This window comes from Poromitra crassiceps (genome assembly GCF_964638095.1).
Source record: "Poromitra crassiceps genome assembly, chromosome: 4".
NCBI lineage: Eukaryota > Metazoa > Chordata > Actinopteri > Beryciformes > Melamphaidae > Poromitra > Poromitra crassiceps.
Window position 1 is genome coordinate 42100493 of NC_139626.1, and position 12500 is coordinate 42112992.

General features: G+C 47.3%; 1 protein-coding gene across 1 annotated transcript in view; it reads right to left on the minus strand.

Moving 5' to 3' along the window:
* slit2 (slit homolog 2) overlaps positions 1-12500 on the minus strand; it is a 166060-nt gene that overhangs the window by 62133 nt on the left and 91427 nt on the right. The window contains 7 exon segments of the mRNA XM_083635700.1: positions 1-29; positions 4845-4893; positions 4896-4982; positions 8526-8561; positions 8564-8688; positions 11243-11314; positions 11938-12009. The exon segment at positions 1-29 is cut by the window's left edge and continues 43 nt beyond it. Coding sequence (XP_083491826.1) covers positions 1-29; positions 4845-4893; positions 4896-4982; positions 8526-8561; positions 8564-8688; positions 11243-11314; positions 11938-12009 — 470 coding nt within the window.

Sequence of the window (12500 nt, forward strand, 5' to 3'; positions counted from 1 at the left end):
TCACCTTGATGGCGTTCTGCTCCAGCCGTCTGGAACCAAACACACGCACACGCACACACGCACACGCACACACACACACACACACACACACACACACACACACACACACACACACACACACACACACACACACACAGGCATGCACACGCACACACACACACACACACACACACACAGAGCATTGAGGAGAGGCATTAACATTCCCCTATCACAGAGCTATCGCTGCCGTATCGCTGCCCGGCCATTTCCCGGGGGGAGGGGGAGGGGGAGGGGGAGGGGGGGGGGTGGTTGGGGGCATTTCCTGATAAGGCGCTTTGATGACGGCTGCCAAAGTCTGTCAAGTTCCTCTGATCTTTTGATCTCTTTAACATGTGTGTGCCCACACGCTTACACACACACACACACACACACACACACACACACACACACACACGCACACACACACACACACACACACACACACACACACACACTCAACTATCTGGGCTGTGTTCCGTGAAGTGCCAGTCTAACTCTGTGTCAGTTAGGCCCAAACTCAAACCAAACCAAAATCAAGCCAGGCCAGAGAGAGGGAGAGAGAGATGCGCGCGGGGGATGGGCTCCTTAACGACGAGATGACCAGTGAGAGAGGAGGACACAGGAAGTCCTGGCGTCCTGAGGAAACAAGGTTGTGTCAATTTTTATGAACTGCAAAAGGCAGAGAGCGAATCACACTTCTTGTTTGAATGACCTCAGATCCAAAGCCCCTCCCCTTCCGGCCGGGGGCCTACACGCACACGAGTGTTAAAAAATATCTGAATGTGGTGAACGGTGAGAGAGAATATTTTCTCCGATTCCGTTTGAATTGTGCCATGAGGTACACGTACGATGTTTGTCCATTTAAAAGATCACTTTGCAAGTCAAGAAAGTAAAAAAAAAATTATCGGCTCTCGCCGTTTGATATTTTTTCGGACGCTGGTTCGTTTGCTGAAGCAGGAAGTGACACCGACTTGATCTCTATATGAAGACATAAGAAACACATCTTATTTACAGTGAACTTGAGGGGGGGGGGGGGAGAAACACTTTCCAAACGTTCTAATGAAATGAAACTAGCGGTTGTACTTGGAGAGGAAGAGAAGAGTCTGTGGGCAGCGACAGTTAGTCTCAGCCGGTTACAGTCTGAGAGACAACAGCTGAGCTCTCTGTTTACCTTTGATTATTTTCCACTGAATGTTTCCCCGTTTTGCATAAACACTATGTAACTGTATTCTGTTTACTATTGTAATGTGGTATGTATCATTTGTATATGTTCAGTTCAGTTTATGTTTATAGCATCATCACAGTCATATACTACATCATCTAACTGTAGACACAACATAGCTTACATTATACATACTAGGCATTTTACTAGATTACATTACGATACGACACAAACACAGCATGTCTTTAGACGGTGGGAGGAAAGGGGAGCACAGGGTGGAAAACCCACGCAAACACGGGGAGAACATGCAAACTCCACACAGAAAGGACCGGGGCGGGGGATTCGAACCCCACGACCTCCTTGCTATGAGGCAACAGTGTTAACCACTGAGCCACCGTGCACAATGTATAATAACAATGTATGCATAATGTTTGCTTTGGCAACAGATACCGCTGTATCTACTGCGATGCAATAAAGTCACTTGGAATTTAAATTGAATTGAGAGGGAGGAGGGAGAGAGAGCAGACCAAAACAAGCGCTCCCGGGACATTTCCATGTTCAGTCACTGTGACGTGAGAGGCTGTTGTGGAACATGATTTGCAAACCAACCATCTCATTGTGAAACATTTCCCCAAATCAGTTTGTTTTTCATTTGCTGTTCTCCTCCGTCCGGCCCCGCTCCTGGACTGCTACACGTGTTCCACCATGTTTCACTGATATCACCATTTATCCTATTCTATCATGGCCTGTAGAAGTCACTATCACTTGATATCAGGGTACACATATTCAACATTATTACTGTAGATTCTTACTAGCATGCATATTAGCATATTGTCTGTTTAGTCATTATAAGCACTTATTAATGCTTAGGGCTGTGTGGACCTAGCGTCTTTCATCAGCTCCGGCGTCTTTTTTCGGTTGTTTCCAATGAGGAGCGAGCGTATGCGGGCGCACACGGACGTCTAGAGAAAGTGCGCTGTGCCCAGCGTCTATTTTCACAGTGCTCCGGCGTTTTTGTTGCGCCGGCTCCCAGCGCTTCCAGCTGAAAATATTTTAACTTTTCAGAAAGGAAGAGGTGTCGGGTGCTCCTTTTCTGGCAACTAATCATATGGAGAAACTATCGCAACAGAGACAGAAAGGCTCAATTGTGGGAGCAGATTGGCTAGACACTTAATATTTCTGGTGAGTGTTGAGCTAAATCACTGTATGTGTGTGTTAGCTAATGTTAGCTGTCAGCTATCAAGCTAGCTACCGCACTGAACTAACGTTACTTTCAGCAGACTGCTTCCTTGCATATTGTGCACTGAGATCAGCGCTCCCCAGTGTACTTCCAGCGTTTAACTGTCAGAAAAAGACGCTAGATGGATTATTCTGCATGACCAAAATGTTGTTACCATATCGTCGCTGTCGGGCAGGGTATGTCCATTTTTTCAAAATGTAATTTTTTGTCATAAATCAATGCCATTGGTCACCCTTCACGTCTGTCTGTGGGTTTTACAAAATGTAACCAGTGGAAAAGCATTAAAAACGATCCTGTGAGTAAGTCTCGTAACTCCATTCGCCTCAAAACTGTCGCTCGAACCTCTGTCTCACGCCCCCCCCCCAGGCAGGAGTATATACCCCGGAAAACAGACACGGGCAGACCATACCCAACGGTTTATTTCTGGCTTCGTCTGACGTAAATAGATCAATAAAATGTTTTTGAATTATTCTAGCGTGCAAACTCATTTAAACTTTGCAGTAATGTCAGCGTTAGTGGGAGGCTGTGTTCCCCCGAGACGGTGCCTCTAACTCGACGTGGGAGTGGGCTCGAGGCCGCTGCTGGAGGAGCCGCTGCTGGAGGAGCCGCTGCTGGAGGAGCCGCTGCGCGCGTCCTGTGTGCTCCAGGAGGCGAGCGGCTGTGCGAGGTTGTGCGCGCCGGAGAAGGTGCCTACAAAGTCGGACTGATAATCCTGTAACACCATTTGAGCTTATTCCATTAAGATATTAATAATGTAACGACACATCCAGCGAGAAACTGACTATAATGAAGACATGTGCAACTTTGACGACGTGGCTCGTTTTCCGGTCTAACTTGAGGCTCAGCTAACGTTACGCTGTTTTCCCGGCCTAACTTGAGCTAAGCTAACGTACGCTGTTTTCCGGCCTAACTTGAGCTAAGCTAACGTTACGCTGTTTTCCGGCCTAACTTGAGCTAAGCTAACGTTACGCTGTTTTCCGGCCTAACTTGAGCTAAGCTAACTTGTTACGCTGTTTTCCGGCCTAACTTGAGCTAAGCTATAACGTTACGCTGTTTTCCCGGCCTAACTTGAGCTAAGCTAACGTTACGCTGTTTTCCGGTCTAACTTGAGCTCAGCTAACGTTAAGCTGTTTTCCGGCCTAACTTGAGCTAAGCTAACGTTACGCTGTTTTCCGGTCTAACTTGAGCTCAGCTAACGTTACGCTGTTTTCCGGTCTAACTTGAGCTCAGCTAACGTTACGCTGTTTTCCGGCCTAACTTGAGCTAAGCTAACGTTACGCTGTTTTCCCGGCCTAACTTGAGCTAAGCTAACGTTACGCTGTTTTCCGGTCTAACTTGAGCTCAGCTAACGTACGCTGTTTTCCGGCCTAACTTGAGCTAAGCTAACGTTACGCTGTTTTCCCGGCCTAACTTGAGCTAAGCTAACGTTACGCTGTTTTCCGGTCTAACTTGAGCTAAGCTAACGTTACGCTGTTTTCCGGTCTAACTTGAGCTCAGCTAACGTTACGCTGTTTCCGGCCTAACTTGAGCTAAGCTAACGTTACGCTGTTTTCCGGCCTAACTTGAGCTAAGCTAACGTTACGCTGTTTTCCCGGCCTAACTTGAGCTAAGCTGTTTCCGGCTTAACCTGAGCTGTACTAGCGCAGACAGAGAGTATTGAAGGAAAGAAAGAGATGAAGCTCTTGGTGCAGATTCAGATGACGTGCGACTATAAAAAGATGTAATGTTTGAAATAGCACACCAACGGCTATACAGGTAGGAAAACTGGCTGGAGCGGTGCCTTAATAGCTTATGCATGTGAATCTGTTGTAGAACTCGAACCCGGGTTTTTTCGTGTGTCCTGATATGATCCGTCTTGTCCTTCAGAATAACATCTCTCAATTCTTCCTCCCTCATCCCTTCATTATTTTCTCAAGCAGAGGAGAGCTGCATGACAGGCTTTCTCATTTCACAGACCTGTGGTTTTATTCCACTCCACAGAGAGAGAGAGGGAGAGGGATGGGGAGAGAGAGAGAGAGGGGGGGGGGTGGGGGGGGGGGGGGGGGGAGGAGAGAGATTGGAAGAGAGAGAGAGGGAGAGAGGGGAGAGAGATGGGAGAGAAATGGGAAGAGAGAGAGAGGGAGAGAGAGATGGGAAGAGAGAGGGAGAGAGGGGGAGAGAGAGAGGGAGAGAGATGTGGAGAGAAACAGAGAGCAACACATTGAAAGAGCAAGGGGAGAATGTGTGTGTGCAGTACTGCAGGTGTGTGTGTGTGTGTGTGTGTGTGTGTGTGTGTGTGTGTGTGTGTGTGTGTCTGTCTGTCTGTCTGTCTGTCTGTCTGTCTCTCTGTCTGTCTGTCTGTCTGTGTGTGTGTGTGTGTGTGTGTGCGTGCGTGCGTGGCGTGCGTGCGTGTGTGTGTGCGTGTGCGTGCGTGTGTCTCATTACATCTCAGTAATGGTTTCAGGCAGATTGGTGGGTATTTCTGTCAGTCCCTTCCTCTGCAGTCCACGATGTTGTTGCTGCAGGTGCAGGACTCTGGACACTGGAGCACGCTACAGGAGGAATGTGACGACGACTGGTGACCTACACACACACAACGCGCACACACACACACACACACACACACACACACACCACACACACACACACACACACGCACACACGCACACACACACACAGCGACAATGTTACCCATTGATAATAGCTTGTGCTCAGTCAGAAGGCGAAGGATGATCAAGTAGCGAGAAGAAAAAAAAATCAAAGAGGTGAAGAAGCAAGACAGTCCACACAATGTGCAGTCGAGATGGAGATATTGTCCCATGAATGTGAAAGTGACCTTGTCAGGGCTGCAAACAAGTATCATCTTTATCTGGTGTTTATCTGGCTGTCCTATAAAGCAGTGGTTCTCAACTTGGCCAATTCCCCCTGCTGTCCCTGTCATTGCTCCACCCCCCTCTGCCCATCTGGGGAGAGTTGTAGACTAGCACCATGCTTCTTTTCACCTGACAGCGAGGAGTTTCGCCGGCAGGACGGAGCGCGTGGGGGATCACGCTATTCCTCACAGGCGCCCCGACCAACCAGAGGAGAGGAGGCACTAGTGCAGCGACCCTTAATCTGGCTTCCTGCCCGCATATTGCCGATGGGGGGGGGGGGATCGATACGACATAGTATCGGGATATTTTGTGTGGCAATACATCGTGTCGCACGAATGCAAAGTATCGCGATACTTTATCATATAAATTGTCAGGTGCACGCAACATTTAGGACAGGTTTTTTATGACAGTGTTGGTATGGTATGGTATGGTATGGTGTTTATTCTTAATCCCGAGGGGAAACATGGTTTGCCACCAGAGCGAGTACAGATACATACAAGAAACAGTAACATACAGCACAATAACAATAATACAGTAGAGAGAGAGAGAGCCTCGCAAAGCAAGGCTAGCAGTGTTCATTAAAGAATTTTACAGAAGCAGGAACAAAAGATCTTCTAAATCGCTCAGGTAGAGCACCGAGGCATCAAAAGCCTATTGCTAAACGAACTGCGCAGGGCATTAAATACATTAAACAAAGGATGGCCTTCAAAAGAAAGAATAGAGTTCAGTTTTCTCCTTGTTCCTCTTGGCTATAATCATCTCCAAGGAATCAGGGGAAGGCCGATCACTGAGCCAGCCTTTTTAATCATTTTGTTTATCCTATTTCTGTCCATGACAGTGATGCTGCCCCCCCAGCAGAGCACAGCATAAAAGAGGACACTAGCTAGGATACCTTGGTAGAACACATGAAGAAGTGACCTGCTGATGTCAAACGATCTAAGCTTCCTCAAGTGGAAAAAGTCGAGACTGGGCCTTCTTGAACACAGAATCTGTGTTCTTCTTCCAGTCCAACTTACTGTCCAGGTGGACCACCGAGATACTTATAGGACTGGACTATTTCTACCTCCAACCCTTTAATTATGACAGGGGAGACTTCTGCCTTCTTCCTCCCAAAATCAATACTAGCTCTTTGGTTTTTTCAACATTGAGCAGTAAAAAGTTGTCATCACACCAGGAAACAAATGAATCAATCTCCTTTCTCCTTTTTTTTGTGGTCAGTCCGTCTGCTTGGCAATCCCATTTTACTGCAGTAAAAATGATTGAAGTGAGATGAACAGACTGGAAACTTTATCTGATTAGATAAAACAGATGTTGACCAAGTTTTTTTCTTTTGGGGACATCATTTGCAGGTAATAAATGGCGATATACTCGTATTGTGGCTTAAGTATCGCGACAACTCCCCTCGCGAGACTCCTTAACATACACAAATAGTGTAGTAGCTGTACTGTACTGTACTGTAGCTGCTTACCATTACGTATTAATTGTATGTTTAATTAGGTATATGCTATTTGCACCTGTGCAAACAAAACGTCAACTATGTTTAAGTATGTCTAAAGTATGCACATGACATGTGCACCTATGTGCAGTGAATATGCCACTGTCTCTGACTTGTCTTATCACTCTACTGCCTTATTGCTTGTTGTGTCTCTTGTTGTTTTCCTGCACTCATATGCCCTGTTATTTTTTGTACTGTGTTGTAAACGGCGTCCACAGCACAAGAATTTCACACGTGAAACTTGTACTACGGAGTGACAATAAAAATCTTGAAATCTTGAACAATATCGTATCGTGCGACATCTGGTGATTCCCACCCCTACCACGGATACGGCCAATTGTGCCTGTACGGACACCCGACCAAGCCAGAGGTAACACGGGGGCTCGAACCTGCGAGCCTCATGTTTGTTGGTAGGTAGAGAATCTATCGCTGCACTACCCGTACGCCCTCAATATTTCTCTTGTCAGATATGATTTTGCCCAGAATTCCGTGACTATCTGTATTGCTATGATCTTCTATTCTAATACACTCTCTAATTGTGTTAACTTCTTGTAAATAAAATTTGCTGAGGACAACCTGTCCTGAACCCCCCTCAAGGACCGCTGGTGGTCCCCGGACCCTACATTGAGAACCACTGCTATAAAGTGCTCGAGGTTAGAGAAAAGCCCATAGAGACCAGAGAGAAGCCAAAGCGGAACGCCACTTCCTGCTTCAGCACTGTACCAGAGGTTTTTCATCCGCCATTTATTTTCCCATAGACATTTCGTAAAATGCTTATAAAAATAGTTTTACTTGGTCAAACCAAACGGTTCAGATATATTTAGAAACAGGAGAGATCGCATAACATTTCACTCAGAGCAAAATGTAAAAAAAATGCAGGTTTCAAGATTTCCCCCCGTTTTTTATGTTTTGGTCCAATTTTTATAAGCAGTTATGGGAAAATAAATTGCGGAAGAAAATCTCTGGTACAGCCCTGAATCAGGAAGTGATGTTCACTTTGCCTCTCTATACATATAGTTCAGCACATGCAGTGTGTGTGGGGTTAAAGCCAAGCCAGGGAATGAGAGAATGGAGCACTTGCCTTCATCCCAATCTTGAAAAGCACGAGCGAAAGAGAGGAAGACAAGAAGCAAACAAGACAAAGAGAGAAAGATGGGTTCACAACAACGCTACAACAGCAAGCGGACGTAAGTCATGAAAGAAAAAAGAAAAAAATACACCACACACTCTGTTCTCCTCCTCTCCCCTCCTCCTCCTCTGCTCCCTCTCTTCTCCCCTCCTCCCTCTCCTCTCCCGTCCTCCCCTCTGCTCTCCTCCCTCTCCCCTCCTCCCCTCTCCTCTCCCCTCCTCCCTCTGCTCTCCTGCCTCTCCCCTCTCCTCTCCCCTCCTCCCCTCTGCTCTCCTCTCCTCTCCCCTCCCCCCTCTCCTCTCCCCTCCTCCCTCTCCTCTCCCCTCCTCCCTCTCCCGTCCTCCCACTCCTCCTCCTCCCCCCTCTCCTCTCCCCTCCCCCCTCTCCTCTCCCCTCCTCCCTCTCCTCTCCCCTCCTCCCATCTGCTCTCCTCTCCTCTCCTCTCCCCTCCTCCCTCTCCCCTCCTCCCTCTCCTCTCCCCCCTCTCCTCTCCCTCCTCTCCTCTCCTCTCCTCTCCTCTCCCCTCCTCCCCCCTCCTCCCCTCTGCTCTCCTCCTCTCCCCTCCTCCCTCTCCCGTCCTCCCACTCCTCCTCCTCTCCCCTCTCTCCGCTCCTCCCTTCTCCTCCCACCTGTGCACGCGAACTCCTTCTTCTGCACCTCGGCACGTTGTGCCCCCTCAGGTGCGGCGGGGCCATGCACTGTGTGTAGAGGCCCAGGCGGGGGCGCTGCCGCAGCCACTCCGACAGCCAGGCCACGTGGCAGTCACACTGCAGGATGTTGGAGTGCAGGCGACTGGAGGCGGGGGGGTTTGGGGGGGTAGGTGTGAGACGGGACAGCAGGTGGGAGAGGAGGGGGGCGGGAGAACGTGAGGAGAGAGCGCGTTTGAAGGGCAAAGGAGGTGAGAGGAGAAATGAGGGATTTGACGACAGGGGAGATGGGAGGATAGGGCAGGTGTGTGTGTGTGGGGGGGGGGGGCACATGGGGGGGGGGGGGGGTATTGATCAATCAATTGTACAAAGGACACAGAGGAGAGGCACCCTTTCCTCTGGGGCAGGAATGTGCAGAAACGACTCAACAGTAGGGGTGTAAATCACACGTTTCATCACGATATGCTACAGTATATTATATCGAATCCGGGACGACGATACGATGTTTGCTGATATCACAAAGTCTGCCAGGATACGATCTCGATATGAGACGATATCATATGCCCATTTAAAGGATGGGTTTTCCGTGGGGAATATGAATATATATTAAATCTCACGCCCCTAAGGTTTTCGAATCCGTTGAAATTTTGAAATTGGATATTCACTGCCATGCCTATCAAGCATCTATCACATTATTTCCATGTCGCTCTGACGCAAAACGCGTCAGAGCGACACCCCCCGCCTTGCGGAAGTCGTGCACCTATGAGCTACAACTGTTGTTGGCCATGGTCCCGCCTCTAGAGGTCCTCCACGCCCCTTCAGAGGCCTTGACAAAAACAAAAAGGCAGCCATCTTTTTCAACCCCCTAGCCTGCTGTAGCTAATATTAGCTTCCCATAGTTCCTTGCAAAGAGACCATATCTCGGGAACGGAAGCACTAATAGACACGGGACTGGCGGCATTGGAAAGATCGAAGTAACGAAATCAACGCTGAGCAATGTACCCGTTTTTACACATTTTTACAGAAAATAGTTACAACATCAGATGCGCGTAACTCCTACGAAAATGCCTTAAAATGCATGAAAAATTTTTTATGAAGACATCTCCCGACATATATACTACCGTTTACATTTGGTGCAATTTGGAGGCAATTTTATTTTCAATTTATTTCTTCTTCTTTGTATCTTTTATTGTCGAAGCCTTCTTCTTCTTCTTCTTTGAGTTTTATGGCGGTTGGCAAACATATATGTGCATTACCGCCACCTACTGGAGTTTGATATCAGCCAAATGCCTGAGGGGTGGGCATTTGGCTTTTGGCCACCACCCCCCCCCCACACACAGGAGTGGATTTCGGTTGATATCTCTGTGAGTAAACCACCAATTTCAAAAATTTCAACGGATTCGAAAACCTTGGGGGCGTGAGATTTAAGATATATTCATATTCCCCACGGAAAACCCATCCTTTAACACAATCAGTGACATTTATATCAACCCACAAAAAGCAACTAAAATATGATTTGACCCTTTTATTTCTGAGCTCTTCCAGACATTTAGATGAAAAATAATCCATTCTTTCTAATAACTAGAACGACCGCAACCCGGACTTATGCCTCCGCCATTAGTTCATTCTTGAGTCCAAATCGCCATTTGAGGCAAATTGGAAGAAATTCCGTCAAGGCGCGCCTGAGATGTTGCGTTACAGAGCTTGGAAATTGGGTGTGTGAGGTCACAGTGACCTTGAACTTTGACCACCAAAATGGAATCAGTTCATCCTTGAGTCCAAGTGGACGTTTGAGCAAATCAGAAGAAATTCTATCAAGCTGTTCTTGAGATATTGCGTTAACGAACTTGGGAATGGCGTTCGTGAGGTCACAGTGACCTTGAAGTTTGACCACCAAAATGTAATCAGTTCATCCTTGAGGCCAAGTTCATGTTTGAGGCAAATTGATTAAATTCCGTCAAGGCATTCCTGAGATATGGCGTTAGCAAGCTTGAAAATGGCGTTGGAGAGGTCACAGTGACCTTGACCTTTGACCTTTGACTACCAAAATCTAATCAGATCATCCTTGAGACAAGTGGATGTTTAAGGCAAATTTGATGAAATTCCGTCAAGGCATTCCTGAGATATCGCATTAACAAGCTTGAAAATGGCGTTCGAGAGGTCACAGTGACCTTGACCTTTGACCTTTGACCACCAAAATCTAATCAGTTAATCCTTGAGTCCAAGTGGATGTTTAAGGCAAATTTGATGAAATTCCGTCAAGGCGTTCCTCAGATATCGCGTTAACGAACATCGTACGGACGGACATACGTACGGACGGACAACCCGGATCCATAATGCCTCTGGCCTGGCTATCGCCGGCGGCGGAGGCATGATAAAAAAAATAATAATAATAAAAAAATAGACCTGTTGTTCACTATAAAGTGCCACATATTTCAGGTTTCAGTGCAAATGTTTTTTTTTTTTTTAATTATTACTATCAATTAACTTAAAGTTTGATGACGACTTTTCCGATGACCTTCCAATTATGAACATAAGCCACGCACATCTACGTTTCATGACCTTGGATCGACGACCTTAACGACGATGATACGCATCAACGTTTTCACTTTGCATCCACGACATTGGAACGGTTGTGTGGTGGATGTATGGTTACTATGGTTACAGCCCTACTACTCAGCGCCGGCGGTGCCACTTACAAGGTGCGGAGCTTGGGCATGTGGTTGAAGCTGGCCACGGACAGACGGCTGATGTTGTTGTTGTTGAGCGTGCTGGACGAGAAGGAAACACAACAGATTCAGTCAACAGCCTGTGTGCACAACATTCACTTCTTCTCTGACACATACTGCTTTAATGAGAGCCAATTACTCCAGGCCGACAGAAACTTGGACCGCAAATGTAATGAATTTTATTTTATTTTTTACTCTAATTGAGAGCTGGCACTGCGCTCCCCATACGATTAATAACTCTGAGCCCAAAGCAAACCCGCTCAATATGCGTTGCCAAATGTCAAAAAAAAAAAATGAAACGGCTGTCATTAAGAATATCAACAAGCTTCTCTGTGCTCGAAGGTGGACCTTTTTGGATGGACAAGGTATCTGTACACTGGCAACTGGCTGATGATATCAAAATAAATACAAATTATATGAGGATAATAACAGCGTAGAGGCTGCTGGGTAATACGCCTCATTTCGCTTTACATAATGAAAGTGTCCCAGCTTTTTCGGCTGCCGCACAGACCACGCAGTGTTTCAAAGGTCAGCCGGGTTATTTATCGTTACCCTCGCCCCCTGCTGGTGGCAGGCTTCAGCCACCAATCATCTCCCGCTGTCAGCGAGGTGATTGGTCAGAGGGGTGTCCTCACAGCCAGGTGATTGGTTAGAGAGGTACTCACAGCACTTCCAGGTCACGTAGCGCTCGGAAGGCTCCGTCTTCGATACAGCTGATGTGGTTATAGTCCAACTGGCTGCTCGCACACGCGCGCGCGCACACACACACACACACACACACACACACACACACACACACACACACACACAGGGAAGAAAAAAGGAAGCAGTTATTAGCTGGAAAGGTGTCCTACAGTATATCTTCAAGTTCCAGCCAGACATCGACTCCCTCAGCAAACTGATCTACAACCTCTCTCTCTCTCTCTCCCTCTCTTTCGCTTTAGTAATCTCTCTCTCTCTCTCTCTCTCTCCCTCTCTCTCTCTCCCTCTCTTTGGCTTTAGTCATTTCTCTCTCTTTCTTTTCTTCTCTGCAGGTGCGTTTCTCAGTGTATTTCTCTCTGCCTCTGTTCCCCTCTTCCCCGCTCTCTTCTATCTGTCCTCTCATTTATATGCAGCGCTCTTTACCTCTGTACCCGCTCCTCTCTCTCGCTCTCTCTCTCTCTCTCTCTCTCTCTGTCTCTCTCTCTCTCTCTCTCACTCTCTCTCTGTGTCTCTCTCTCTCTCCCTC